This window comes from Protopterus annectens, chromosome 5.part0 (genome assembly GCF_019279795.1).
Source record: "Protopterus annectens isolate FY-2018-M chromosome 5.part0, PAN1.0, whole genome shotgun sequence".
In the NCBI taxonomy this organism is placed as follows: Eukaryota; Metazoa; Chordata; order Ceratodontiformes; family Protopteridae; genus Protopterus; species Protopterus annectens.
Window position 1 is genome coordinate 1,473,486,060 of NC_056735.1, and position 27,414 is coordinate 1,473,513,473.

Below are 27,414 nucleotides of genomic sequence, written 5' to 3' on the forward strand. Positions count from 1 at the left end.
TTATCATGCCACAAGGTGGATAATATTTGCTCAATGTTAAAAGAATGGGCTAGTGTTCATAAAATGGCATTATTTGAAAGAGCAAAGACTTAGAAAGGATTCAGGGAATCCACTTTCAGATAAATGGAGCAGGTGTCTCCTGAAACTCACTGAGATGATGAAGCAACACATTAAGTAAAAATTCTGAAAAGAGTGCTTCAGTCCTAATAATAAGGGATAAATAAGAACATTTTAAAATTTAATGAAGTGTTTATATTCAGAGTGCAGTATATAAAGTGGGGGATGAATGTGGGTGACCCCATTAGGACTGGTTACAGCATAAGACAGAGAGAGAGAGAGCAACAAGACTGACTGGTGTGTTCTCCAGTAATACTTTCCCTACTTTTCACTGTCAAGAGGCTGGAAGAACATTAAATCAAAGTCAGGAAAGTATCTCAACACTGGCAGTGATTTCAACAGGAATACATTTATTTTTTTTTTACTTTCTGCTTAATGGAGTTTATCGGCTACTGCTCCTCAAGACATCACATCTGGAATGTTTCAGGATGTGTCAGGTAACAATGTGAATAACTTATGAGACAATGTATTTTTTGCTAAAAAAATGGACTATGGATGCTTGAATAACTTTTTACCCCCAAAAAAGTCTAACCAAATTTAACTACATAGCAGAGATACACAGGCTATTAGGAAGATGCCAAGCATGGAGAACACTAGACATCAACCTGAGCACAAGATAACATTAAAGGCCAGGAAACAAAAGACAAGATTTATGCCACTTAATTCCTTCTATTGCTGAATAAGTTTAAAAGAAAAAATAAGAAAATCTTTAATGAAAGGAAACAATGATATGATCCAAATACTAACAGATTCCATTTTGGCTAACCATAGTCCTCACTAGCTTTTCTGTCTCTTTTAACCTTCTATCATATTACATTTGAGTATATAGCTTCATAAGGTCTTACAATGCTTAGAGCCAAGGAGACTATACAGTAGCTCAGCCATGGCACCCAGTATTGGTCAGAGATTAATAGCATCCCCTACTAAGTATATCATCTCCACAAATCCTAGATAAAAAATTGTGATCAACCATCCAATCACTTAGAACAGTTTTAAGATTGCCAGTGAAGTGCTCTTGTAACAGAAATTTATTTCAGAAAAATGCAATATGTTGGGTTAGGTTAACTGCTACTCCAGCTGGTATGATTAAAGTGGCAGTATATTCTTAGGTCTCTCGACTGGATATTTGATTTACTACTGGTAATACTTAAGTGAAGGATTTCAAAGAGTGCATGGTCATTTATAACATCAAAGGATAAAGAGACAATGCCCCTTAGGATCCTATATCACACTGTGTAGAGGGATAAGGCTTTTAGTCTGTTAGAGCAGCTAAGGGCTATAAGACCACACATGATCTTGGTGAGGAAACACAGGTCTCAAAAGCTAGTTTAGGTGTTAGAGATGTACATGTTGAAGGAGGCATTACATTCAATGATGGGTCTAATAAACTGGGATTATAACCTCTCTGGACTATGAAGAGATACCATGAGGGATAAGATGTGCAACACAGAATGATTTTGTAATCATAACACTGATGTTATTGGCCAAAGGAGTGAGTCTTTATCAACACATGCACCCAAGTCTCTGAAGAATGTGTCACAATTAACAAGAATGTTATCTACATGAAGTGGTGGTGATAGTGGATTTACCAAAGAAAACTACACTCAATTTCTTAGTACTGAATTTAAGCCCATGATTAATGCATCAAGTATTTGTTTGATCCAACTTACAATGTGATAAATGCATCCAGTTTGCAATCATCAGCAAGCTTGGTCAGCCACGGTCCTTTGACATCAGCTTTTACAGGTATATGCCAAAAAGGAAGGGGCTCATGACACAGCCCCGTGATTCACTACTGGTAATGTCTTTCTCTTTACATCAAATATCCCCATCCTTAACAGCACAGATTCCATCACATAGCCAATTACTTATCTAGCAATTTATACATGAACTACATGGACTTGTCTGTCAACAATCTCAACAAGGGGGAAATTACTGAAGACCTTGGCAAAATCTAGGTAGACATCATGGACTATATACCTTTTATCTATGGCTTCAGCAACTATTTTGAAGAATTCAATCAGGTTGACCAGACATGATCTGTCTTTTTACAAAGCTGAACTGGTTTTGATCCAGGGATACAAGGTCCTTGTTCATTAATTCAGCTTTAATACTTTCTATAGCCTTGCAAATAACCATATTGAGTTTAACAGGCCTATTGTTCCCAGGGTTAATAGAAGGGCTATCTTTATGCAAGGGTACCACAACAGCTGGTCTTCACACTTCACGGATGTAACCAGTGAAGACACCTAGGCTTAAGAGCTGATGAAGGGCTTTTGCTAGGTGAGACTTGTGCTTTTCACAGCAGGCATACATTGTTAGATCCCAAGGAGATGGTGTTTTAATTTGGGAAATTATCAAAAGGACTTGGTCGAGAATGGTTTCAGGATGGGAGATGTCAGGGGGATGGGAGGACACAGTGGAGGGTACGTGAAAAGAAGTTGGAAGACAATTTGTCCAAAAGAATATTAGCAATATCCTTGGGACCAGAGAAAGAAATACCATTACAAACATTTCAGTAAAGAATTATTGGTTACTTCTTAACTTCCTAATATAGCTGAAGAAGACCTTATGGTTGTTCTTTGAAATGGTTGCAGCCCTGCGTTAGTAGCTGGCCTTGCATGTCCTAATGCTAAGGTTGACAGACTTTAGCTTTAAAACCTTTATAATGATGATGTGGAGATAATTTATGAAAGGCCAGAAGTTTTTCTTCATTATATTACAACGATTTCTGATGCAAGACTTCCACCCGATGGGTTTAGTTTTAATCTTGCCATTATGCTTGCGTCGTATGGGTATGGAGAGTCACAGACCTGTAGCATAGTTGTTTTATGTACTGGGCAATATTCCTCCATGTAATATCTCTCATCAATTGCCTGCTATTTAAGCAGCCATAGCTGCTTAAATGCTTATGGAGAATGTTTCCCTATAAAGGACCAATCAGAATCAAAGTGCCAGATGTGCACCCTGGGTAGCTGCTCACTTCAGGTTTGGATATGGATGTCTCAATAAATCAGTAAAATTATGAAGAAGGCACAGTGGCCTTGGGTATAAGGCTTGCTGGGCAGCTATACCACTTTTGATTACTAGTAAGATCAATAAATAGCAATTGGCTTTGGAATAATCCCATAAAGCTGAGGCATTACTAGTTGCTGTAAAGCAGGATTTCGGGGAGAAGGTCAAAGTGAAATATCAGTTTTGACTAGAGAGGGAATAATAAGCAAGATATTACAACTGGTGGCTATATTACTGGAGGACAAGATCTGGTGGACTGATGGCTCTGCTGGCATTGGGACAACTTGGTCAAGTGTGCTGGTCCTTGTAAATTTCTGGGCATATTTGTTGCTGGTTGTATACATTTGCCAGTTTATATGCAGATAGCAGATATCATCCATAATAAAGGTAATCGTCTTTATGGTTATCTTTTCTGACTGGTTAAGATATTCCACATGCTCTAAAGGGGCCACAGATGGGGTTTCATAAATGTAGTCTCTGAATACAAGGCAAGTACACTAGGTAAGAGCTGCTCAGTTTTAGGCATATGCCAAACGAAAAAGCATAAACAACTTACAAGACTATGCCTGTCGCTGTGTCACAGAGGAATAAAGCTCCATGAACCGGACAATCTGAGTAGCAACTTGGTTGCTGGAACAGCCAAGCAGGGAAGATAGGAGTGAGCAGCTGATGCCAGATTTCCCATCCTGGGGGAAGCAAGTGGCAGCCATGGTCAGTTGGTCACCACAATTCAAGGAGATGATTACATAGCACCAGAGAGGCCAGGACTGGGACATGTGCTTAGCCCTTCTGAAACCAATGATGGAAGCCCTCATCAGTATGTGATGATAGGCCTCCTAACCTAACTTCCAAAATGAAATCAAACAGTGTACCATACCAAAGTGGTTCTGCATAATTTTAGAAGTCTAAACAACAAAATACTAGCTCTTAAGGCCCTCCTGCATTTGGAGCACATCCATGTATGTGTTGTTACACTAACCTGTTTTAAGTGCCCAGACAGCATTCCCTCAAGCCTGACTTTTGTGCTTACCACTCATTTAGAACTGATAAAAACTCTGGTGGTGTATCCTTATTTGTTAGAGAACACATTACCTCAAGACAAATACCTAGAAACTCTTAAGTGGAGCTCATAGAGATACAAATAGTGCTAAACAAGATCAGTCATCAGTTCATAGATTGTTACAGAACCCCACCCTCCATGTCTCCAGAAAAATCACACAATCTTGGTGAACTCCATATAAGCAGGAACACTATTATTCTAGGGGATTTTAACTAACTAATAAGTAAATGGGGGCTCTACACTACCAATATAGGATTTGCACAAAAAATCGTAGATTTCACAAACAATAACTACCTAGACCAGATTGGTAATGAACCCACTAGAGAAATGAATATACCTGACCTGGTCATAACAAACGTGGAATTACTATGTATCATCCCCAATGTATCCTCCTCACTGGTCAAGTCAGACCACAAATCAGTAACCTTCTCCATCAGAATCTCCAAAGCATCAGAAACAAATATCACAGAATTCAAGTACTTTAAATATACAAATTTCCAGCACTTCTATGATAAAAGTCTCTAAATTCAAGTATAATGGTATTATTTATTTATTTATTGTCATTTGGTGACTGGGAAAACCCGACTGGGTCAGGAACACATTTTCAGCACAGGCCCAGGGAGAAAAGCTCCACAAATACAATCTTAAAAGTTTAAACAATTTTTACAGAAAAGATAGCGACAAGATATTAAATTATTAACATATATAGTGTAGGCATAGATTAATAGTACAAACTTACATACAATCAAAGAAGCTTTACATGATTTGCGTATAAGAGATAGTTAACATTTGTGATGATTTGTAAAGATCAAGGTAGAAGAAATCAGACAGCATTAATTAGCATGCAGCCAAGAGAGATTTTTTATATGCAAGAAATAAGGATAGGTGTTTAGTAAGAATGTAATGTTAGGGAGAAGCGAATGAATCTAGAAACAGTAGAAGAGGTAGGGGGTTAGATGAAAGAGATTAGTGTGAGAAAGTTGGATTAAGATGTAATGCAGAAATAATTATGATGGGAGATATGGTAGGGGTGGGTGAAACCATTTAAGATAGGTATAAGGGAGACATATATAAAGAGGGAAGTGTAAGAAGAATGCAGGAGCTATGGAGGCTCGGAGGGGAGTTGTTAGTAGTTAAGGGAAGCTTAAGAAGTATGAGTTTGTGAGTAGACTGTAGCTAAGATACTATTTTTTCTGGATGTAAGATACGTTTAAAGAGACATGAATGGACAAAGAGATCTGTAATGTTGATCCTGGAAAGAGTTCTGCTCACACCTGGGCTAATGAATCAAACTGGCAGTCCCCAACTAGATACAAGTGAATAGGGAACTTTAAAAGCAAACCAGTGCGATAGTCCCGAAGCATTAATAAACTACATAATAAAAGGAAGAAACTCTTAAACTTATATTGCAGAAAAAACACAAGGAGAACATCAAACAGCTAAATAAGAAACTAAAAAAGGACAGTAAAAAAGAAGCTAAAGGAAACAATAAATCCTTCTTTAGTTATGTCAGAAAAATTAGCAGTAACACTCAACATTGCTCCAAGTTTATCCATAAGGGTATTATTTCTCCAATACAGTGGATATTGCTAACATACAGGCAAATATATTTACTGCCACCTTCACCCCAAAAGACATCTAGTTCTACCCAACATATTCCTAATGGAATCAAGCCACCAACCATCATGAAAGAATACATATTCTCCAAAAGAAAGTATATCTCATCCATGGGGCAATGACAACATTCTGAAGTTGCCTAATTAATAGTGCTAAGCAAGCACTGGTGGACCAACTCCTCAACCTTTTCTGCTTGGGCCTAGCAGCTGACGTTGTCCCACCAGAGTGGCATACAGCTGTTGCAAAGCCACTCCATAAGGGTGGCCCCACCACTGACACCAGGAATTGCAGACCTATCATCCTAATCAGTCTTGTATGCAAAAGACAGGGAACATATCATAACTGGCTTAACTACAATATCGAAAATCTTGTTTTTATTTTCAATTTTTTAATAATATCATCAAAAGGTTTATCAGACTCAACTCCCAACAGTTTGACTCTGTCAATGGTGGATTGTGTCTAATGAATCAAGCTGACTTCTTTTATAAGGTTACTCAGTTGGTAGGCTGCGAGTAAGTTGTCCATATGGAGTACTTTGACCTTACCAAGGCATTCAATGCCATACTATACCACATGTAAATATAATAAACAAGCTAAAGGGCCTCCAAATTGAACTAGATGTAGTTAGGTGGATAGCCAACTGGCTTAGGGACAGGACTCGCACAGTAAGAGCAAGGGGACATTGTGTGAGAGCATGCAGTTAATCAATGAACTTCTCAGGCATCTGTGCTGGGATGTCTTCTGTTCACTAGCTACTTCTCAAATCTGCAGTTACCAAACAAGTATCTCTGATTACAAAAGACTGTAGATTACTGTAAGCTGGGAATCATCTTCAAGTCCCCCTCTGACATATAAGCACTCCAAAAGAGTGTATTAAAAATGGGCTCAAACTCAACACCAAAAAGTGTAACACTGTAGCATTTGGTAGGCAACCCCAGTTCCAGCGTGCATCATAAACACACCACTTCAAAATGAAAAGACCTCGAGAGACCTAGGTATTTAGGTGGAAAGCTCGCTCACATTTGACCATCACATTGCAAGAGTGGTAAGGAAATCCCTTTACCTTTCACAGCTTATAGCGAAAGGTATTTGTTCCAGATGAAAAGAAGTTCTTACCTTCTTGTACTCCACACTGATTAGACCCATCACTGAGTATAAAGTCCCCTTTAGGATGAACTTCACTACATATATCAGGCAACTGGAAAGTCCCCAGAAGTTTGTACCTAAAAAGATTATGGGCTTAACAGATCTGAACAACCAAAAAAGACTGAGGCTCTGCCTCTACACTCAGTTTCATACAGATTCCTTAAAGGAAATCCATGAATTGCTCATAAGACTATAAGGGATCCAACAGTTCACAAACTCCTATACCTCCATTAATCAAACACTTCAGCCAGCACTACTATCAGAGATCTAACTCTACCCCAACAAGTAAATAGGACAAGAAGGAAGGTTATACTTGTCACACAGCACCTACCTTTTCCCTGAAACAAGTTAAGCAATATAAGACACTGTTTACCTTTCAAAATGAGATGAGCATTTGGAAGTGTATTCATAAACCCACCCCTGGTATGACTGTCCTGGCCCTCCTCGAAAAGAGGGGCAAATCCTAATGGTAGGTATAGATAGGTGAAAATGGCCTTGTGGCTAAGTTGCCTTGTAACTCCTATGATCCTATACAATATTTTTACACTGAGCTTCCAATGAGAGGTAATTCGGAACTCTGAAAAACTGAGGAACCCAGAGCAAATCAACTCTTCTGGGACAGTGGGAATCTATGCTAGCTTAACTACTTGTTTTCCAGTAGAACTGCAGATCACAAGTGAACCAGGAAGAGTGCAAAGCTATGGATAGGTGGACAGACACAAAGAAGAGATACAGGTTTTAAGTTAATTGTGCTTCCTATCAGGTAATTCAATGAAAACCCAAGTGTAGTACCTCTAATGAACAAGGACAAGAAAAATAAATGGAAAAATGGTCTAACCACAGAGAGTTGTCTTCACAACATACACAATCAGTGTGAATTGTTGGTAGCCTAATTCTAATTACAAGGACCCTTAGTGATCTCCAAGTTGTAAATCACATAGGTTTAGAGGCACTATTAGGCTTGAATGTCAGGGGACCATTGAGAAGCCTATCCCAAAATCCCACTTGCTCCTAAGCACAGTCTATTTAAGTGACTTGCTCAAGATTTCACAGTAGGCAAATGAGGGTTGAGGGAATCAAACCCTCTACCATAGGATCTAAAGCTCTGAGTCTTAACCCTCTGTGCCAACTGCCAGAAAATAATTTCTATTTAATTATTTTTATTTATTTATTTATTTATTTCAGTTTGTTTGCCAGGATGGTCCATTGGGCCACAAGGAGCCCGTTTTCAATGGAGTCCTGGGGAGAAAAGCTCCAGAGTAGTACAAAATATACATAGTGATAAGACAAATGAATATAATATACATAGCAATAAGACAAATACAATATGATACACATATAATTACAAGAAGATACTGAGAAACAAGTTTAAATAAAAAATTTAGATTGCAATTCTTGTAAGATATGGGTGTTCCCAAAGTTGTTGTTAAGAGTATTGCACAACAGAAAGCTAATAGCAGATATATTAGCTTGTGGAGAGTAACTGTGGTTGAGAAACCTATGTAGGGTGAGAGCAGAAGCATTCCCACTGTGAGTTTAGATGGGAGTGGAGTAAAGTTTTGAAAGCAGAGAGTTTGATAGTGGTACGGATATGTGGTGGCAGGGAGTTGAATGGCGTGCTACAGAGAAGTATAGGAGATGTAGGAGATGTTTGCTTGGTGGACAAACGGGTTTGTGTAGCTCAGTAAGATTCTGGAAATTGGATCTTAGGCATCTATTTGGTTGATGCATTTTGGAAGGTAGAGGTAAGGGACAGGCAAACAGAGGGGCTAAAAATAAGCTTGTATGCTTGGATATGTTGAGTATAGATGTGGTAATTGGGTAACTCAAGCCACTTTAGTTGATGTAGGGATTTACAATGATGGGTAGAGGATCTGTGGCCTGTAGCAAATTTAGAAATTTTGTAGTAGCAGGAAGAAAGTTTTGACTTGAGGGAGGATTGTATATTAGTAAGGATAGTGGCCCCATATAATAGGGAAGGGATGAGGTTCATAGATTAGTACGAAGCAAACTGCCCTTGTGAGCCATTTTAAGCTTAGCCAATTATCCCTTGTGAGTCTCAAACCCTGCACCTTGTACTTGCAAGGCAAAAACCTTAACCATTAGGCCACCCTCCCAACCCTAAAAAGGTTGCTCCTCCCCAGGAAGACACACACACACACACACACACACACACACACACACACACACACACACACACACACACACACACAGTTGGCAAGTGCAGGATTCAAACCCCTACCTAACTACATTATGATACTACAGCAGTACGCATTTACAAGACGCGCTATACACATAGGTTCATAGGTTGGTACTAGGCTATCGACCCTAGGGCCTATACAAGCTTAGCCATAACAATTCCCTGGCTATTTCTTCCCACACTATTCACTTCCCTGGACCCCTGTCTAGCTGGGTGACTGCTGTGATCCGCGAGGTGAATTTCCTTTCTCCCATCCAATCATCATGGTTCCTTTTGAAGAGGGCCAAAGAGGCACTCTGCTTGACATGTATGGGCAGTCTATTCCAGAGTCTGGGGAGTTTCTAGGTCAGGAACCTATCCCTCCAGCATGTTTTGTTTATTGTGATGACAAGATTTAGATCCCTGGAGCCTGTGGCTCTGAGGAATTGGGATTCCTTTAAGTGTAGCATGTCCAACAGCTCTGGGTTTGACATGGCCTTGTATGTTAAGCAGAGATCGCCTCGGAGTAGACAATATGTGACAGAGTATAGCTGGAGTTTTTTAAGGTGGTCAGCATATGGCATCTGCTTTAGGCCTGTGATTCTTTTAGTGAGGTATTTCTGCGGCCTTTCTAGTTGTTGCAGATGTCTTGAGAGGTACATACCAAATGGGGCGTTGTATTCTATAATGGATCTAATGAGGGATGAGTACAGTGGGACAATGACCTCCTTTTGTCTGGATGAAAAGCCCTTAGTGATGAGATGTGCCACATAGAAGGATTTCCTGACTGCTGTGGTGATGTGGTTATTGAAGGTGAGACCACTGTCCACCTGTGTCCCTAAGTCTCTTATCACACCTTCGGTGTTTAGTGTACTACCACCTATGTGATAATTCACGGGTACATGTTTTTTCCCAAAGGGGATAACTATACATTTCTTGGCATTGAGCTTGAGCCCATGGCTCTGGCACCAAGCATCTGTTTCTGTAAGGCCCTTTTGTAGAGTATCCACATCATTTGGGGATTCAATAATGGCTCCCAGTTTGCAGTCATCTGCAAAGTTTGTTAGCCAGAGTCCCTTAGTGTTGGCTTGTACTTCAGAGAAGTAGATGCCAAACAAGAAAAGTCCCAGGACTGAACCCTGAGGTACTCCATTTGCCACTTGTCTAGAGCTGGATTTGGAGTCAGCTACTTTTACAGTGTGGGTTCTGTCAGTAAGCCAGTTGGCAACCCATCGAGTGACGTAGGGGATTAGTGCCCAGCTTAGTAAGTTTATCTATGATTCCAGAGTGGGGGATGGTGTCAAAGGCCTTGGCTAGGTCCAGATAGGCTGTGTGGACTGCCTTACCCTCGTCCACAGCTCTGGAGACTGATTTGAAGAAGTCAATAAGGTTCAGGAGACAAGATAGGCCCTTCACAAACCCAGACTGGGTGGGGTCCAGTGTTTTAATGTTTATAAGTTCCATGATAATACGTTCCATGGCCTTGCAGATCAGGCTCGTCAGACTGATGGGGTGGTAGTTCCTGGGATCCAAGGTGGATCCCCCTTGTGGAGTGGGATAACTGCAGCTGTGCACCACTCAGTGGGCACGAAGCCTGAGATGAGGGTATGATTAAACATAACACTTAGGTGAGGTGCCAGTTCATTTTGTAGTTCATGTAGTACACAGCCCGGGATGTCATCTGGTCCCATTTATGCTGTATTCTTAGCTTTGGAGAGTGCATTTTTTTACCTGTGTGGCCGTTATTATTGGAATTTGGCAATCTTCTAGTATTGAGATGGGCCATTTTGGGGATGAGAGGGGAGTGAAGCTGGCACTGAATCGATCTGCCAGGATATTGGCAATATCCTTGGGATCAGTATATTTAATGCCATTCTGTTGTAGCTCAGAGCAGATCTGAGCATTGCTATTTAGATTCCTGACATAGTAATAGAATGCCTTGTGGTTGTCTTTGGAATCTTTGGCAATTTTATTTTCGTAACTAGCTTTGGAGGATTTTATGAGGGATCTCAGCTTCTTACTGAGGCTGGTAAGGGAGTTTTTTGCATCCTGGGATTTTCCTCTTTTCTGCAACAGTTTTTCCTTTTGTTGTAAAGTTTGTTTATGGCAGGGGACTACCAGATTGGTTTCCTTATTTTGGAGGAGAACATCTTGGTTCTATTTGGGATGGCACGATTCATGCATGAGTGGATGTGCTCATACAGTGCCTTAGTGTAGGACTCAGCAGTCGAACTTTCAGTCCCCGTCTGCATGGGTGTCATTAAGTTTGTAACTTCTGACTTGAGTAGCATGAGGTTGGCCCTGGAGAAGTTTTTTATGGAGGTTTCCTTACGGGGGGGGGGGGTGGGAGTGGGATGTGGATGTTAAGGGTGATTAGCTTAAGGTCTGACCTGACCAACGAGGGGGTGACGATAGGTAATGACCAGGTCTAGGATACTGCAGCCCCTGGTGGGACTATGGATTAGCTGATCCAGGGCATTGGAATTTATGAATTCCAAGAACCGTTGGGCAAAGGTGTTGGTGCACGAGTAGTTTTCCCAGTTAATGGCAGGGTAGTTGAAATCACCAAGTATTAAGGTGTTTGGTTGTATATTAATATTTTCCAATATGTTTAGAAAGGTGTAGTGAGAATCTTGGGGCATGGTGGGGGATCTGTAGCTAGCTACAATTTGGAATGCAGTCTTACCTAGTGTTAGTTGCACCTGGAGAATTTCAGATGCATTGTGTTGGGCAACTAACCTGGTGGTGTGAATATCCTTGGTGAATATGAACACTCCTCCACCTTTAGTGTTTCGATCCTGGTTTGGTAGCCGAAAAGTGTGGTAAGAGTTGTAGCCTGGAATTGCAGGGATGCTCTCTGGAGCCTTGAACTAGGTCACAGTTACTGCACAGATATCTATGTTCTCCATTTTTAGGAGTGCCTCGAGAGAGTGCATTTTGAGGTTTAGACTTCTAGCACTGAGTAGCATTACCTTCAGATTTTGCATGCTTGTACCTGTTACAGTGGTGGCTTTGTCCTTTGAACTTTGCCTAAAAAAGGCACTATAGGGGTGGCAAGAGCCTTAGCCAGTAACCTGAATCCCAGGGGCGACAGGTGCAGACCATTTCTGGCAAAGCATCGTGGTCTGTCGATCATGTCGTCCCAGGCAGACAGATACTGGATCCTCTTTGAATGACACCAGAAGCCTATCCAATTGTTGAAGTCAATCATTTTGTACTTGTATTGTGGTATCATTCTGGGTGAAGGCAGGATGCTACTCAGGGCTAGGGTCATACCTGCCTGGGCCACATGATCTGAGAGCTCTTCCATGTCTCTTTTCATGTAGTCCAGGGAGGTATGTCTCAAGTCATTTACTCCAACATGGACAATGACAGAGTCATATTTGTACTTGTTGTGGAGTGACTTGAGTGCATGAGTTATGTGGAGGATCCTGGCACCCGACAGGCAGCTCACTGTAATTTTCTCCTTGTTCAGCCTGGTGAGTGGGACATCAGTGTGCTAGACTATAGAGTCACCTATGACTAAAGTGTTAGGTACGTTGTCTTGCCTTAGGGGCTGTTGCTGGGTGGCACACTGGAGTTGTGAGCTATGTGACACTTTTGTTGTGATTGGTGTTTGTTTGCATTTCAGCTTCGGAGGTCCTTGTTGCTTGGGCAGGTTACAGTTAAGGGCCTCCGCATATGTGGATTTAATGTTGCTATGTGTGGGTGTTGGTGGTGTGAGTTTAAAAGGGCTATGTGTTGCTTGAGGTGTAGTGTGGGTGTTAACCTTTTCCTCTTGACTGTCTAGCACAATCTTGGGTGGAGAGAGCGTTGCTTCCAGTTTGCTTTCCAGTAAGTGCATCTCTCACAGGTTGTAGTGTTGGGTGGTAGGAGGAGAGGGTTGTCTGTTTACATGAGGCAACTGCTGCATTGCCCCAGTATGCCCAGATTCACCAGATGTACAGGAGAAATCAACGAAGCTGACCCTTGGACATGCCTGGTTTGGTGCTTTTTTTTTTTTTTTTTTTTAAGTACAGGAGCTCTTTTCCCTTACCTTAGCAAGGTACTTTGCAATTATGGGCTGTTTAGTGCCTATGATTAATTTCTCCTTATTAACATGTAGAGTCGAGTGCTTGTATCAGTTTAAGGCTTCCTAGTGCTTTCCAGCAGGTATTAGAGCAAGTGCTAGTCACAGGAATGCTTAAAGGTAAGATATAAAAAAATGGTTTATCCTAAACACTGCAGTGTGCACTAGAGAAGTTAGATGTGAAAGTAGGTAACTTAAGTTTTACCTGTCTAAAACGTTAGGTTTTAGTGGAGAGTCACTATTTTTAAAAGAGCAAGATAGATTGAAAAGGGGGTGATCACTTTTGTATTCCGGTACTATGGAATACAGTAGAATGGCCAATAAATTTAAATGTGATAAATATAAATGCTCAGGAGCAACCCAGCACAGAACCAAATGTTCAGCATGTAACTGTGCACTCGAAATACAGTCTCTAACAGTGATAATATTTGATATAAATTCCAACAGCAGATAGATAAAATCCAGAGGCAAAATAAAAATAATATCCTTTTATTCCAGACACGTGTGAAGGTAAGTGCTTTCGCCAAGAGGCTTTGTCAAACCTTTAACAAACAGAGTGTAAAATGACCTACTACTATATAGCTAACTAGTAATTAGATAATTGATACCAATCAAGTCAGCACTCATCTTAAAGTCATACTCTGAACGCAGTCTAACGCATTTAAGACTATATCATAGCAAATAAACATATTAAAACATTACATCCATGTGGATAAAACTCAAAGATGAATGAGTATGTAACACAGTTACCATAATTAAAAAAAAAAAAAATATATATATATATATATATATATATATATATATATAAACATATAAAAGTATAATAAATATATATCACAGAACATAATATTAAACACTGGTATGCTAATCCCATAATTTACCTAACTACCAACCTCCTATTTTTCAAGACAGGTTTCAAGGGAATTTTATCATTTAGCCCTGGACTGGCATGTGCTTTAAACTGAATTATCCATTTAACTTCCATTCTTTCCGTACGGTTCCTGACATGCCCCCCCCAATACTAGAATGAATCTTTTGAATCACCAAAAAACAAAATGTATGCTCTGTCCCTACTTCAAGAATATGTTTGGATAAGGCATTAGTGTTAGAATGAATGCATATCTGGTATAGGTGTTCTCTGATAAGGTCTTTAAGCCTCCTATCAGTTTTTCCTACATAAAATGCAGGACAACGTGTGCACATTGCTAAGTACACTATGTGTTCTGAGTTACAGTTAGCCACTACATTAAAATGATAACACTGTGTGGTCACAGGATGTACAAACATATTATGTTTGAAAATGTAGGGACAGTAGTTACAGCTGTTACATGAAAATGTACCAATTCTATTGGGATGTCTCGGAACCATCTGCTCATTGGAATAACAAAGCATTCTATGCAAATTCTTCTTATTTCTAAAAAGAAATTGGGGGTTTTCTCCCACTATTTCTTTAATCAGTGGTTCGGTCATCAGGATTTGCCAATGTCTACAAATAATGTCCCTGATGTGTCTAAAATCATAAGTATAAAACATGGAAAATGTCTGTGTAGCTTTATTTCCATTACCTAAAACTACCAGACTAGAAGATGCATTATACCATCTGCTACCAAAATCTGAAAAATAAGGGCTGGCTCTCTCATTTCTATATTCTTCTATACTCTGATAGACCACACAGTGTTATCAGTTTAACGTAGTGGCTAACTGTAACTCAGAACACAGTTTACTTAGCAATGTGCACACGTTGTCCTGTGTTTTATGTGGGCAAAACTGATAGGAGGCTTAAAGATCGTATCAGAGAACACCTATACCAGATACGCATTTATTCTAACACTAATGCCTTATCCAAACATATTCTTGAAGTAGGGACAGAGCATACATTTTTGTTTTTTGGTGATTCAAAAGATTCATTCTAGTATCAAGGGGGGAGATGTCAGGAACCATACAGAAAGAATGGAAGTTAAATGGATAATTCAGTTTAAAGCACATGCCAGTCCAGGGCTAAATGATAAAATTCCCTTGAAACCTGTCTTGAAAAATAGGAGGTTGGTAGTTAGGTAAATTATGGGATTAGAATACCAGTGTTGAATATTATGTTCTGTGATATATATTTATTATACTTTTATATGTTTATATATATATATATATATATATATATATATATTTTTTTTTTTTAATTATGGTAACTGTGTTACATATTCATCTTTAAGTTTTATCCATATGGATGTAATGTTTTAATATGTTTATTTGCTATGATATATTCTTAAATGCATTAGACTGTGTTCAGAGTATGACTTTAAGATGAGTGCTGACTTGATTGGTATCAATTATCTAATTATTAGTTAGCTATATAGTAGTAGGTCATTTTACACTCTGTTTGTTAAAGGTTTGACAAAGCCTCTTGGCAAAAGCGCTTACCTTCACACGTGTCTGGAATAAAAGGATATTATTTTTATTTTGTCTCTGGATTTTATCTATCTGCTGTTGGAATTTATATCAGATATTATCACTGTTAGAGGCTGTATTTCGAGTGCACAGTTACATGCTGAACATTTGGTTCTGTGCTGGGTTGCTCCTGAGCATTTATCACAGTTACTCTGCATTTTTTTGGCTACGGAGCATTTATCCCTTGGTGGGTAACATATTTATTTTCAGTTTACAATAAATTTAAATAGTTGAAAGGGAGTGATTTCACAAAATTATAATTTTGTGCTTACTCACACAAGCCATTGAAAGCAGAGAGGAAATGAGATATATGGTCAAATTAACATAAGAGGCAGGCAACTAGAAAGACAGTGGTATTTAAGAAGACGACAGTGGGGGGGGGGCACTTTACTCACAAGAAACAGGGCTGTGGTGTCTTTTGAAGTTTTAATATGCAGTTAAAAGCAGAACACAAGCAAAACACAAGGTAAAGAAAACAAATCACAGCATTCAAAATATAAAAAGGCAATAAACCAATACAAAATACAACAAATAAAAAGCAAACCAACCTTTCCCTCACAGCAAAGTGTAGCAGAGTCTGGGTGAGCCTTTCCAATAAAGCTCTGAAATGTTTTATTTTACCCCTTAAATAGAAGGTTTAGTTCCTAGCTCCACCCCCTCAGTTCACAAATGATTAACCTTAAGTGACCTATTCTATCTTACGTATGAGTCCTTAATTGATCAGTTCTAATTTCTGCCTGACTCACAAGAAACAGGGCTGTGGTGTCTTTTGAAGTTTTAATATGCAGTTAAAAGCAGAACACAAGGTAAAGAAAACAAATCATAGCACTCAAAATATAAAAAGGCAATAACCCAATAGAAAATACAACAAATAAAAAGCAAACCAAACTTACCCTCACAGCAAAGTGTAGCAGAGTCTGGGTGAGCCTTTCCAATAAAGCAAGTATAAAGAAAGTAAGTAGTAGCAAGAGTGATCCTGGTGGCAGGAGAGACGTAGCAGTAGTGGCGGTAAAGCATGCCAAGTTTCTTATGTTTTTTTATGTTTACTTGAAGATGGTTGTCAAACTTTAGTTGATCATCAATAAGAACTCCTAACAGTTTTGCAGTGAAGACTATTGCGAGAGGAGTGTTGTTTTGGCTGGTGACAGAGAATGAATCTTTATCTAGGATGGTGGTTTTAGAAGGGGTGAATATCATTGGCTTGGTCTTGCTTGCATGGAGTGCTAGGTGGTTGTCTAGCATCCATTGTTCAGTAGAAGAGAAGGCATCTTGAGTTCATTTTGCTAATGAGAAGGCAGAAGTAGCAGAGGAGATTACTGTAGAGTCGTCAGCGTATTGGATAAGTTTAGCATTAGGGATGGCAGAAGTCATTTATGAAAATATTGAATAAGAGGGGTCCAAGAATAGAACCCTGGGGCACAGCTGTGGGAGTAGTTAGGAAAGGTGAGACAGCTTTTTTCCACTTGACAGCTTGTTGTCGGTTAGTCAGGTAACTGGTGAACCAGTTGATAGCAGAGTGGGATAGGTTTAGTTTGGAACGTTTGGTAAGTAGAAGGTTGTGAGAGATGTTATCAAAGGCTTTAGAAAGGTCTAATAGCAGGGTGGACACAATGTGACCGGAGTCACAGGCCTTGTTAACAGTTTCTAGGAAGGAGAGGAGAACAGTGGTGTTGCTATGGCCTGGTAGGAAACCATGCTGGGTGGAAGTAAGAAGATCATGTCTTAGGAGATAGGGAAGAAGTTGCAGGTGGATGCATTTTTCAATGAGTTTAGAAATAGGGGATAAAATAGCAATAGGTTGGAAGTTAGTTTACAGCTACTTACACTCTGCAATGAAAGGTAAAGCAAATTGCAATCTCTAACCTCTCCTTTGTACACTGTAAGTTCATGTTATACAGCTGGACAGAATCTGTATTTACAGACCTCTGCAGCTGTACTTATCCTATGGGACTTTGTGCTTAACACCACCATTTATGGCAATTATATTATGTAGTAATTAAATGCAATCATATGAGTCTTATCTACCCACCATGTGGGTAACATGCTTCTACAAATCTTTCAGAGTGTACTAAATGAAAAAAGCACAACTTGAACTGTATTCTCTGCAATCTCTATGGTAGGCTTCCATATTACCAGACTTGGAAATATTTCCAAATAAAAGCCAAATCTGGTATAAAATTACAGCTGGTCAATACAGTATCACAATGAGTTGAACTCACTCTTTCACATTTATGCACAGCTGCCTTTTGTAGCAGAGCATATGCTAGATACCACTTTTGTACAAAACTGATTTAGAATAACATTATAGATACTTATTGCATTGTAGAAAATTCCTGTCAGACACAACATTTGCTCTAGCTGTGACTTCTGTACTGGTTATGCCATAAAAATGCCATATGGTATGTGTGACAGGAGTTTGTTGTATGTCCTCTCACTGTACAAGTCACCGATGGGAATTAAAGCTATCCCACAACTGACACACACTACTGGATGCAGAGTATTCTATAACCACAGCCTTGCTTTATTTGCACAGAAATAAGAACATACACTCTTGCTACTTCTCTTTCTCTAAGCTTATACTGACCTTCAGGCCTTCTGTCCCTCACTATTCATCCATAACTTCTCCTCACATAGTTCCCAAATTATAAACTTGGGGGGAAAGGGTATATGGAGTAAGGAATTGGGACAGTCATATTTGCATGTGTCTGTAGACTTTTCCATTGTGCTCTATCTGTTCAATGGAAAGCCTGCAGAGAATGTGGTCAATGCATACATGTACGTAGCACATGATCCTGTGCACTGCTTCTCACTATGCCCATGTCCCTTCCAAAGCTCTTTCTGGCATTGCCACTAAATCTCCTAATCTTCATCAGGCACTGAAAAGGTAGTACAACACTCTCTAAACCCTCTCTTTGATGGAGGCGAGCAGGCCACTCTGGCAATTACCACCCAGGGTGGCAACAAGTCACCATCATCATAGACAGCAGTCTCCTTCACCAACCAGACAGCACTGACCAGATATAGCCTATTGTTTCTGAGAATTCCATGCAAACAAAAGTTTGAATAAACAGCCCGCTGCCCATTGCATCTATTATATGTCATGTCTTGATTTTAAACAGTTGCAGACTCAGCTAAGAGCCCTTATGTGGCTTAATAAGCTCTTACCTATACAGCAGCTGAGTTTTTCTGCTAATCCAAGAGCCTCTCTGCAGCCTATCACATAGTCTGCAAATCCCTGCTACTCAGCTATAAGTTATAATAAAGACCGAACAAAAAAGCACCCTTTTGAAGAACAGCATCTTATGCAATCCTTTAATTCATAATCAATTCCCTCAGCAGTCTGTGGTGAAAATGACTCACTTCTGAACCGAAGCTGTTCTCATCACAAGCAACAGGACTAAATAATATGCGCCTCACATGTGACTAAAAGTTGTCTTACCAGTTCTACCACCATTTCTTGGCGCAGAAACTTCCTGTGCGGGGCTAGAAGCTGTAGAAGAAAGAAAAAGAGAGTCGTCAATCTATTACATTGTTTTCATTCACTTTTTCAGGTTTGTTCCAAGTATTTGTAATAAATGCTATATTTTCTCTTAATTTTAGTTTGTGCAAACCTCATACTGGTTAAGATATTTTCAAATACAAACATCTTTAACATAGTTATACTTTTTTGTTATGTGCATCTCTGTAGTGGTAACATTTAGATATGTGTAATGAACTGTCAAGATACATAAACTAGATTTCAGTTCTTCATGTACCCGTCACAGTTAAAAGACAAAGTTAATGAAAAACTGAAAATATAAAAACTGGATTAAATCTCCGAGTCAAATATACTGTTATGTATCACATTCTTTTCTGCAGATCACTTACTGAAGGGACACAGTATCAAAGCTTGAGTCCTAGGCAGCCTTTATTCAATATAAATGCTCTGGCCTGCAATGGCAACAGAAACACTCCCTCCTTGTCTTTTGCCTTTGGGGAATGGACAGGTTATATTGTGTAACGTGAATAATAAAACTTTTGTGAGTTTCAAGTTTGGTATGACTTGCCAAGATGAAGTCCAAATGGCATTTCAACCTGTTGGCTTACCATGTCTTAAGTAAAGCACTTTCATGTGTATGTTACAAAGCAGCATGATTCTGTTAGAACCTGCAGCAGAAATTATTAAATCTACGGTACACACAGTTTTTAGCTGACTGGTGCAGCGAGACTGGAAAAAAATCAAGTAAGATGTACCACGACACACTGGCAAACGATTTCAAAAATTAAATTAAGTTTCCTCATGACTGCAGTTTAACATACTAAGTTGTTCAAAGCAAACTATTTGTATCTTACAAAGAAGGGTGTCACCTGCTATAATATGACAACCCTGAAGGTAAGAATTACTCGTACTGGATCAGGAATATTAGTAAAGCTAAGCAGAACCAATTGGCACTACTTAATGAGTATGTTTGTTCAGTATATACTAAACAGGAAGACGGACCGATTTATATCTATTTATTTTAATTATCTTTTGTTGATCAGGTTAGTCCCATTAGGTTACTGGCCTTTTTTAGGGGACACCTGAGGTGGTGTTCATACTGACTAGGTGAGTGCCATGGGATCTTTTAATTCAACTGAGCTACCACTAACTCAGGCAAATAAGATCTTAGTTTAACATCTCATCTGAAGTATGGCACACTCAGAAGTACAGCACCCTATCTTATGCCACACTACAGTGTCAGTATGGAAAAAAATGAATCTAACTACCTCGGGTGGGAACAGAACCCACAGCTTTCTGACCTGTGAGCATCAAAGGTGAATGTGCTACTTTCTGAACCATTATTTATTCACCTATTCAGTAGTTAGGTGAAAAGGTCCTTAAATCCAGGTTAGGAGGAAGTTAGGATCATAGCAGATAAAAAAATGTGTGCCAAAAGGAATGTGGGCATTAGCAGTGAACCAAATGACTTCAGAGTTCACATAATTTAGAAAATAGAAACCTAATAAAGTTGCTTAAGGGCTTATACCAATACTTAATTTTAGTTCTCGAACACGACATAACCAGTCTTCTGGAACTGAAGGAAAGCTAATATAATGCTTTTTCATGAAAATGGTCACACAGATGATCCTGGTAACTTCACAGTACTGCAACATCTAAATTGTGACACTTACCTGAAATTGGTAGGTTGATGGAATTGATTAAAACTAAACAGTAAGCAAAACAGGTTTATAAGGAAAGGTCTTGTACCATGTCACAGATGTCAAACATTCTTAGTATGTAACAACTGCTGGTAATATGGTATTAACAGAAAATGTACTGCCCAAGGACTTGGGGAAAAATACTTGAAAGAATCTTGAAACAGGAAACCTGAAGGAAGGCAAAAACATTGAATCACGTGTGGAAAACTACTCATGCGGATGTCAGACCGTGGTAGAGGGATCACTTCCACTTCAAAATAATAAAAAGTGGCAATGTTAAAGGTCTGTCACAAAACATATCTTCTGTGTTACTGTCATTCATAATGTATTGATACTGGTTAAGGGAAAAAAGGTGTATCTTTGTGGATGACAAAACCCTTCCAGTGCTGACAGTAAAGCTAGGGTCAAGACAGGCAAAAGCAGGCATATGGCACCAAACAGAGCAGCTAAGAGTCAGTGCCAAGAAATGCAATGTGCTGCACATCAGGGATGAGAAACTGAAAACATAACACCTAACGGGAAGTCGGGATAGAGACCAAAACATACAGGAAGGTTATGTGCTGACAGATGTTTAAATCTACCTGCAATGTAACAAGGCAACAAGAAAAAACAAAAAGGATTAATGTCTACATACGAAAGGGCATCAAGAAGCTATAGGAAGGGATTCTTCCCATGTGCATGTTTTTGGTTTGCCCTCACCTGGAGTACTGTGCGAGGTTCTGGAGCCAACACCTGTGGAAGGACCGAGATAGAATACAGGCCGGATAAAGCAGGGCGATTGGCATGCTCCAGTGGCTGAGAAAGAAAGCATAAGAGGAAAGAATGAAAGAGCTTAACATGCTTCCATAACAGACAGAGGAAGAGGTGGGGACATGACAGAAAAATACACAAATCTCCACAGAACGTGAAAGGAAAAGTGTGACAAACTGTTGTCTCTTAGAACAAACAGGAAGGAGAAACCACTTATACTAGTCAGAGAAGATTCCATATGAGATGTTTACATATACATTTCACAGAAAAAATGATGGGCAAATGAGACAGCTGCAGCAATAACAATGTTCCAAACAGTGGAAAGTCAAGACAAATGCACAACATCAGCAAGTGGAAGTGTAAAGGGGAAAAGGAAATGATGGTCCACAAAGCCATCATAAAAACTGCTGAACAGAATGGGTGGGCTTTAAGCCTTTTTGCATTCATGCTCAGTATTACTATTGCAGAATAAATGTCTTCAAAAAGTGCCAAAGTACTACTGAAGGTGTAACTGCCCTTATGTAGTTACCCACAAGGAAGCTGAAGCTGTTGCTATTAAAATCTCCATTCTTGAAATTACGAATCACTTATAAACCCCATTAATGCCAATCTAAGCTGATCTACAGTCAGTGAGGTTGTGTATACAGCTAGACATATACAGGACATACACCACAGTTTGTATCCAAATGTATTAACCAGGTACTATGCTCTATCATTACACAAGCCAATAACAACTAAATAAATAAAAAATAAGCATTCATCAGCATTGACCAACTGAGAAAGCATGAAGCAGCTGGCAATTAAACATTAGGAAAGTAGTCCTTTAATGTGTACAAAATGTTATGTTGCAAAAGGTCAAGGGTCAAGACAGGTGACAAGTGGACAATACATTTATTTACCCAATTTTTCACATTCCTGCTTTTGTGTGAAATTAACTGTTACTTGGTTAAGCCAAGCACTAAACAGTCCCTAATATTCCAGAAGGAAACTTTTGTTACTCTTTCATTGTGGTACTACAAAAAAATTATATTGCACTCTGGATGAGCAATATTTTGATAGTTTCTAAAAGTGCACTGACTAAAATGGTGGTTTGCTGTTTGTTTTACTCTCCGAAAACAGCCTTGCTATTTCAGTTTCCTTTCTCAAATACTAACAAGATTATCTGATCTGTATGAAGGACTTCTATACTATTTTTGTATTATCAGAGTACCCACTGGGTGGAGGTGTTATTTTATGTGAAACAATGAAAAAAAGTTTTCCTGCACAATAAGAATCTGCAAACAAACAGAAGACTACAACTGAAGGAAGTCACTTTATTACAAAAAGTTCGGAAAGGCACAGTGGAATATAGCAGCAAAAAAGTACTGGCCAAATAAAATTGGCATAAATTTTTATCTCCTAGTTTTATTAGAAAGTTTTTTATTGAAATTGGCTTTGTGGCTCTGTCTCTCTGTGGTTCTGTCACTCTAAGATAATTTCAATAAAAAGTACTGTAATAATGACAGAGGGACAATAATTCACTCTTTAAGTAAAATATTGTCCCTCTGTCATTAGCGAGGCAATACACGCGCACACACCAGATCCATCAGAATATAGAGACATGCACAAACACACACAGACAAGCACACACTCTTGCATCTCCCTACATCATTTCCTCCAAACACACACTTCGAACGGCCTTAAGATAAAACACAGACACGCACAACCTGAGCACAGATTCAAGCAAAAGCAAAATACATGCTAGCATGCTATTCCAATCTGACATGTATGTGGAGCTGTTCCCTGATTCAGGCAAAAGCAAAGTAACATATTATTACAGTCTAACCTACAGATGGAGCTGCACATAAACTCAAGCAAAAGCTAAATACATGACAGACATTCCAATCTGACCTGCAGGTGAAGCTGTTCATAGACTCAGGCAAAAATAAAGTAACATATTATTCCAGTCTAACCTGCAGGAGGAGCTGTGTATAAAGTTAAGCAAAAGCTAAATACATGATATTCCAGTCTGACATGCAGGTGGAGCTCCTTCACAAACACAGTCTCAAACTGTCATTTCTTCTGGTGTCATCTTGGACAGTAAATGATGCATATAACAGAAAGCTGCATGGCAAACTTGACACACACACACAACACACACACTACCAGCAGCCTAAATTGAAAACACAGACACACATACACTCTCTCGCATCTCCCTACATCATTTCCTACACACACACACACACACACACACACACACACACACACACACACACACACACACACCACATTTCATTGGTATAAACGTTCTGTACTTTACTGGGGGAAAATAGATTTCTCAAATTTGCAAGAATGAACTTCAAGTCCTGTCCCTCTCTTTAATGTGGCCATACCATCATATTCAATGTCACTGGCATTCCTGTACTTGACATTGTGTGATCAGGGGTGAACCTTTAAGTGTAGTTGAAGGTCGTGGCAGGCTCTTTACATTTTGTGTTACTATCTCCTAGTGTATATGGGCCTGGGTGTCTAAACTTGACACCATCTGCTTTCCTATTGCTGACTACCAGAAGATTACAAGGTGCATAATCACTGCCACTAGGCAAGATCTGTACCACTCTCTGGGGGAATTATATATCGATTAAGGCTAAACCTTTAAAGTGAAACTTGCATTTCCATTCGCCACAGTCTCCCTTAAGAATTAAGACTGAATGCTTATGAAGTGGTCGATAAATATCAGCATCAATTTCTTACATGCAGATCCTCCTGTTATCTGAAATTAATTGAAAACATAACTCTCATTGTAAAACATGCGAATGAATGACTTGACCCTCTACTTCACCCATTAATGTATAAATGCGTAGATAATAACAATAAAGGATGTTGTAGGTCTCCAGTGCCAGCGTGTTGGTTTAATGTAACAAATGCTATTCTTGTTATTTAGCAACATCAGTTTTAAATAGCTACCTGCTCTTGCTAGTTAACTTTTTAACATATACTGAAGCACAACTAGCCTGCATTTAGGTGTGTAGTGTTACAGGACAGTCTGATTCTATTCTAAACTAATTAACTAATGACAGAGGGACAACATTTTACTTAAAGACTAAAAATTATGACAGAGGGACAATATTTTAGTCTAAGTAAAATATTGTTCCTCTGCCATTAGCTAGACAATTAATATTTATTAATAATTAAGATTAATGACATTAATATTTTAAAGACTAAAAAGTAAAAAATAAAAATATAAAAAAAGATTGCTTTTTACTTAGTCACTCTATAAAGTAAAAAAAAGGAAGAAGAATGAAACATTTGCAAAAGAACGACAGACAAGCTGATTTCAGAAAATCATTTGAGGTTGGTTTTGCTGATTCTTGCTACTACTTCTGGTACCTCATCATCACAATCAATAAAGTCTTTTTTTACCTTTTTATTAATACAACTAGATGCAGCTTGGCAGAATGCTTGAATCAGGAGGCAGGGGTAGCACACAAAGCTCTAACCACTACTGCCTAAAGTTCAGCTCCAGTGCAATACGTACAGCACTGACAAATGCTTAAGTGTAGCTTAAACAGCTTAAAGTAATTTGGCCAAATCATACTGTCAGGATTCTAATAAACTAATAAGTCAGCATACCAACAGTGACACTACCTGTTACTCTAGTTAACAAATTATTGCATTATATCCAATTATGAAACACAGCTTTAAGTACATCAGAGTTAGTGAAAATGAAATCAAAGAGCAGTCTACATTGTGTTCCTTGCCTTGTAAACATGGAGCTCTAAAAGCCTTAAAATGTCAGAAAATAAATTGTGAAAGTACTATGCTTTCCTTTGTATACTAATTAGCTGAGAGGGTAACAATGCCACATCCTGATGGAACCTTATATACCGTCTGCTTTATGCTTCCTAAATAGCTAAATTTAGGACAATCCATTGTCTTGACTCATCCTTGTTTAACAAACGCATATCTTAGCAGTATACAGCATGTAAAAAGCCTTTATAGCTACCTGCTGAGGTGGGATTCTAATGCAAAAGTAGCACAGGTAGTTCTGCTCACTGAATATTCATACTACATTACATTATGCAATCTAAATGGGTGTTTGTGTGATGTTCAGTATTACGCATTGGTATTCTGTTTTCGCAGAAATCAATCCTTTGCACTGAAGCTCAACAGAAGTTAGTGAAGCAAACAAAGTTGTAAAATCTTACCAGCTGTATTTTGCTCACAGTTGTAAATAAAGAAACACTTTCATACAGAAAAAGTTTTCAAAAGCAAAACTACTGCAGGAAATTAAAGAATCTCATATTTCATTAACATCTTTAAGGCAAATAAACAACTCTTTTGATACAGTACAACCAGTGTACACTGGTTTATTAAATTAACATTAAATGGTTCTCATATTTATTGGCTTAGGTCTCTCCTACTAGATCTGCACATACTTGGCCAAAATGCCTCTCAGTTTTTTCCAACACAGAGGGGGACTCTGCAGTGCATAAACAGCTATACGCATGGGGCTAAATGACAGTCACATTCAAAAACAGAGGCTCTTCAGGTTGAGAAAGAGAAACACAGTGTTTATACTTTCTGTCTTCCAGTACTACATAACCTGGTGAATTAATCAGTAGCACAGATAGGGTGGGGCAATAGGGGCAACAGCCCTGGGCACAGACTGTTGGAGGGAGCATGATCCGCTGACCCTGATCTCTCTTTAATGCAGTACCAGCTTTTAAAAGCCAATAATACATTTGTGGTCAAACCAGAGTGCTGTAATACTCCGTGCATGCTCTAAACTGTAGCAAGCAGTTTGTACAGTTTAAAAGAAAGTATTTTTTAAATTATACATGTTAAAGGTTGGTGAGAAGGTTGTGTGTCAGGGCTGGTAACTCGGCATGTAAAAATCAACTACCAATCATTAGCGGACCAGAGTTCCACTGTGGCGACCCCTAACCAGGAAAAGCCGAAAGACACAACAACAACAAAGGTTGTTGAGTTATGAGTGATGTAGATCTAACTGTAATAAGCCAATCGCTTACAGTACTGTCATCGGCTTATGACAGTGAGATGTTTTTTTTTTTTGAAGAGCTAAGGGGATAGGGTGCTGGCCCAGGGTGCTGACAGAACCTTGCTACACTTCTGGCATTAGTAAAGGATGCAATATTTAAAGACTGGAATAACAGGAACTAGCTCTTATATGCATGGGGGGAGGTCTAACTTAATAGCACTATGATTAGTACAACCCATTTAATTTTAGCTTCTGAATAAGAATGGGACATGGTGGATGACTCATTTGTTGAAAAAGGAGATACTAAAAGCAGATGTCTAATATTCCTGTTTTAAAATTAATAAAGAAGAGGGTGAGGTTACACATTTTTTTCTAGTTTACCATCCCTTTTAAAGCCCATAGTTGGAACAAGACCTATAATACAATACAGATCCTTTTGTTGGTATATAAGAAAATAAATGAATGAAAGAACACAGGTAGCACAGAACAACACTGGGGACTGAATTATTTTTTTTCTGTGCATAAAATGGAAATGTTTTCAAATCAGACTAGACGCCAGAAACTGAATGAAGAAATCAGAACTGCTGCTTTGTTTATTTATTTATTGTCATTTGTTAACCGGGTTAGTCCATCTGAGCCAGAGGCCCGTTTTCTGTGGAGACCCGAGGAGAAAAGCTCCAGTTACAATTAGTCATTCAAGGCAAAAATTTACATCACAAATGGCAAATAATATAGAATATATGCAATACAGTGAAGGCAACTTATTTAACAGCTTTATACAGGTTTATACTGTTTATATACAGTATAACTTGAACAGCAACAACAAGATAGTCTGACTAGTAATTAAAGTATAAACAAGA

At 38.9% G+C, this 27,414-nt stretch overlaps 1 protein-coding gene across 2 annotated transcripts in view; it reads right to left on the bottom strand.

The window, feature by feature from the left end:
* Positions 1-27,414, bottom strand: part of ARHGEF17 (Rho guanine nucleotide exchange factor 17) — a 2,179,236-nt gene that overhangs the window by 454,872 nt on the left and 1,696,950 nt on the right. Inside the window, exons 7-8 of one of the 2 annotated variants that reach the window (XM_044071302.1) lie at positions 21,523-21,618; positions 19,085-19,135 (exon numbers count right to left, since the gene is read on the bottom strand). In XM_044071302.1, coding sequence (XP_043927237.1) covers positions 19,085-19,135; positions 21,523-21,618 — 147 coding nt within the window. The remainder of the gene's footprint in view (positions 1-19,084; positions 19,136-21,522; positions 21,619-27,414) is intronic. The other variant, XM_044071304.1, reaches the window with a different exon arrangement.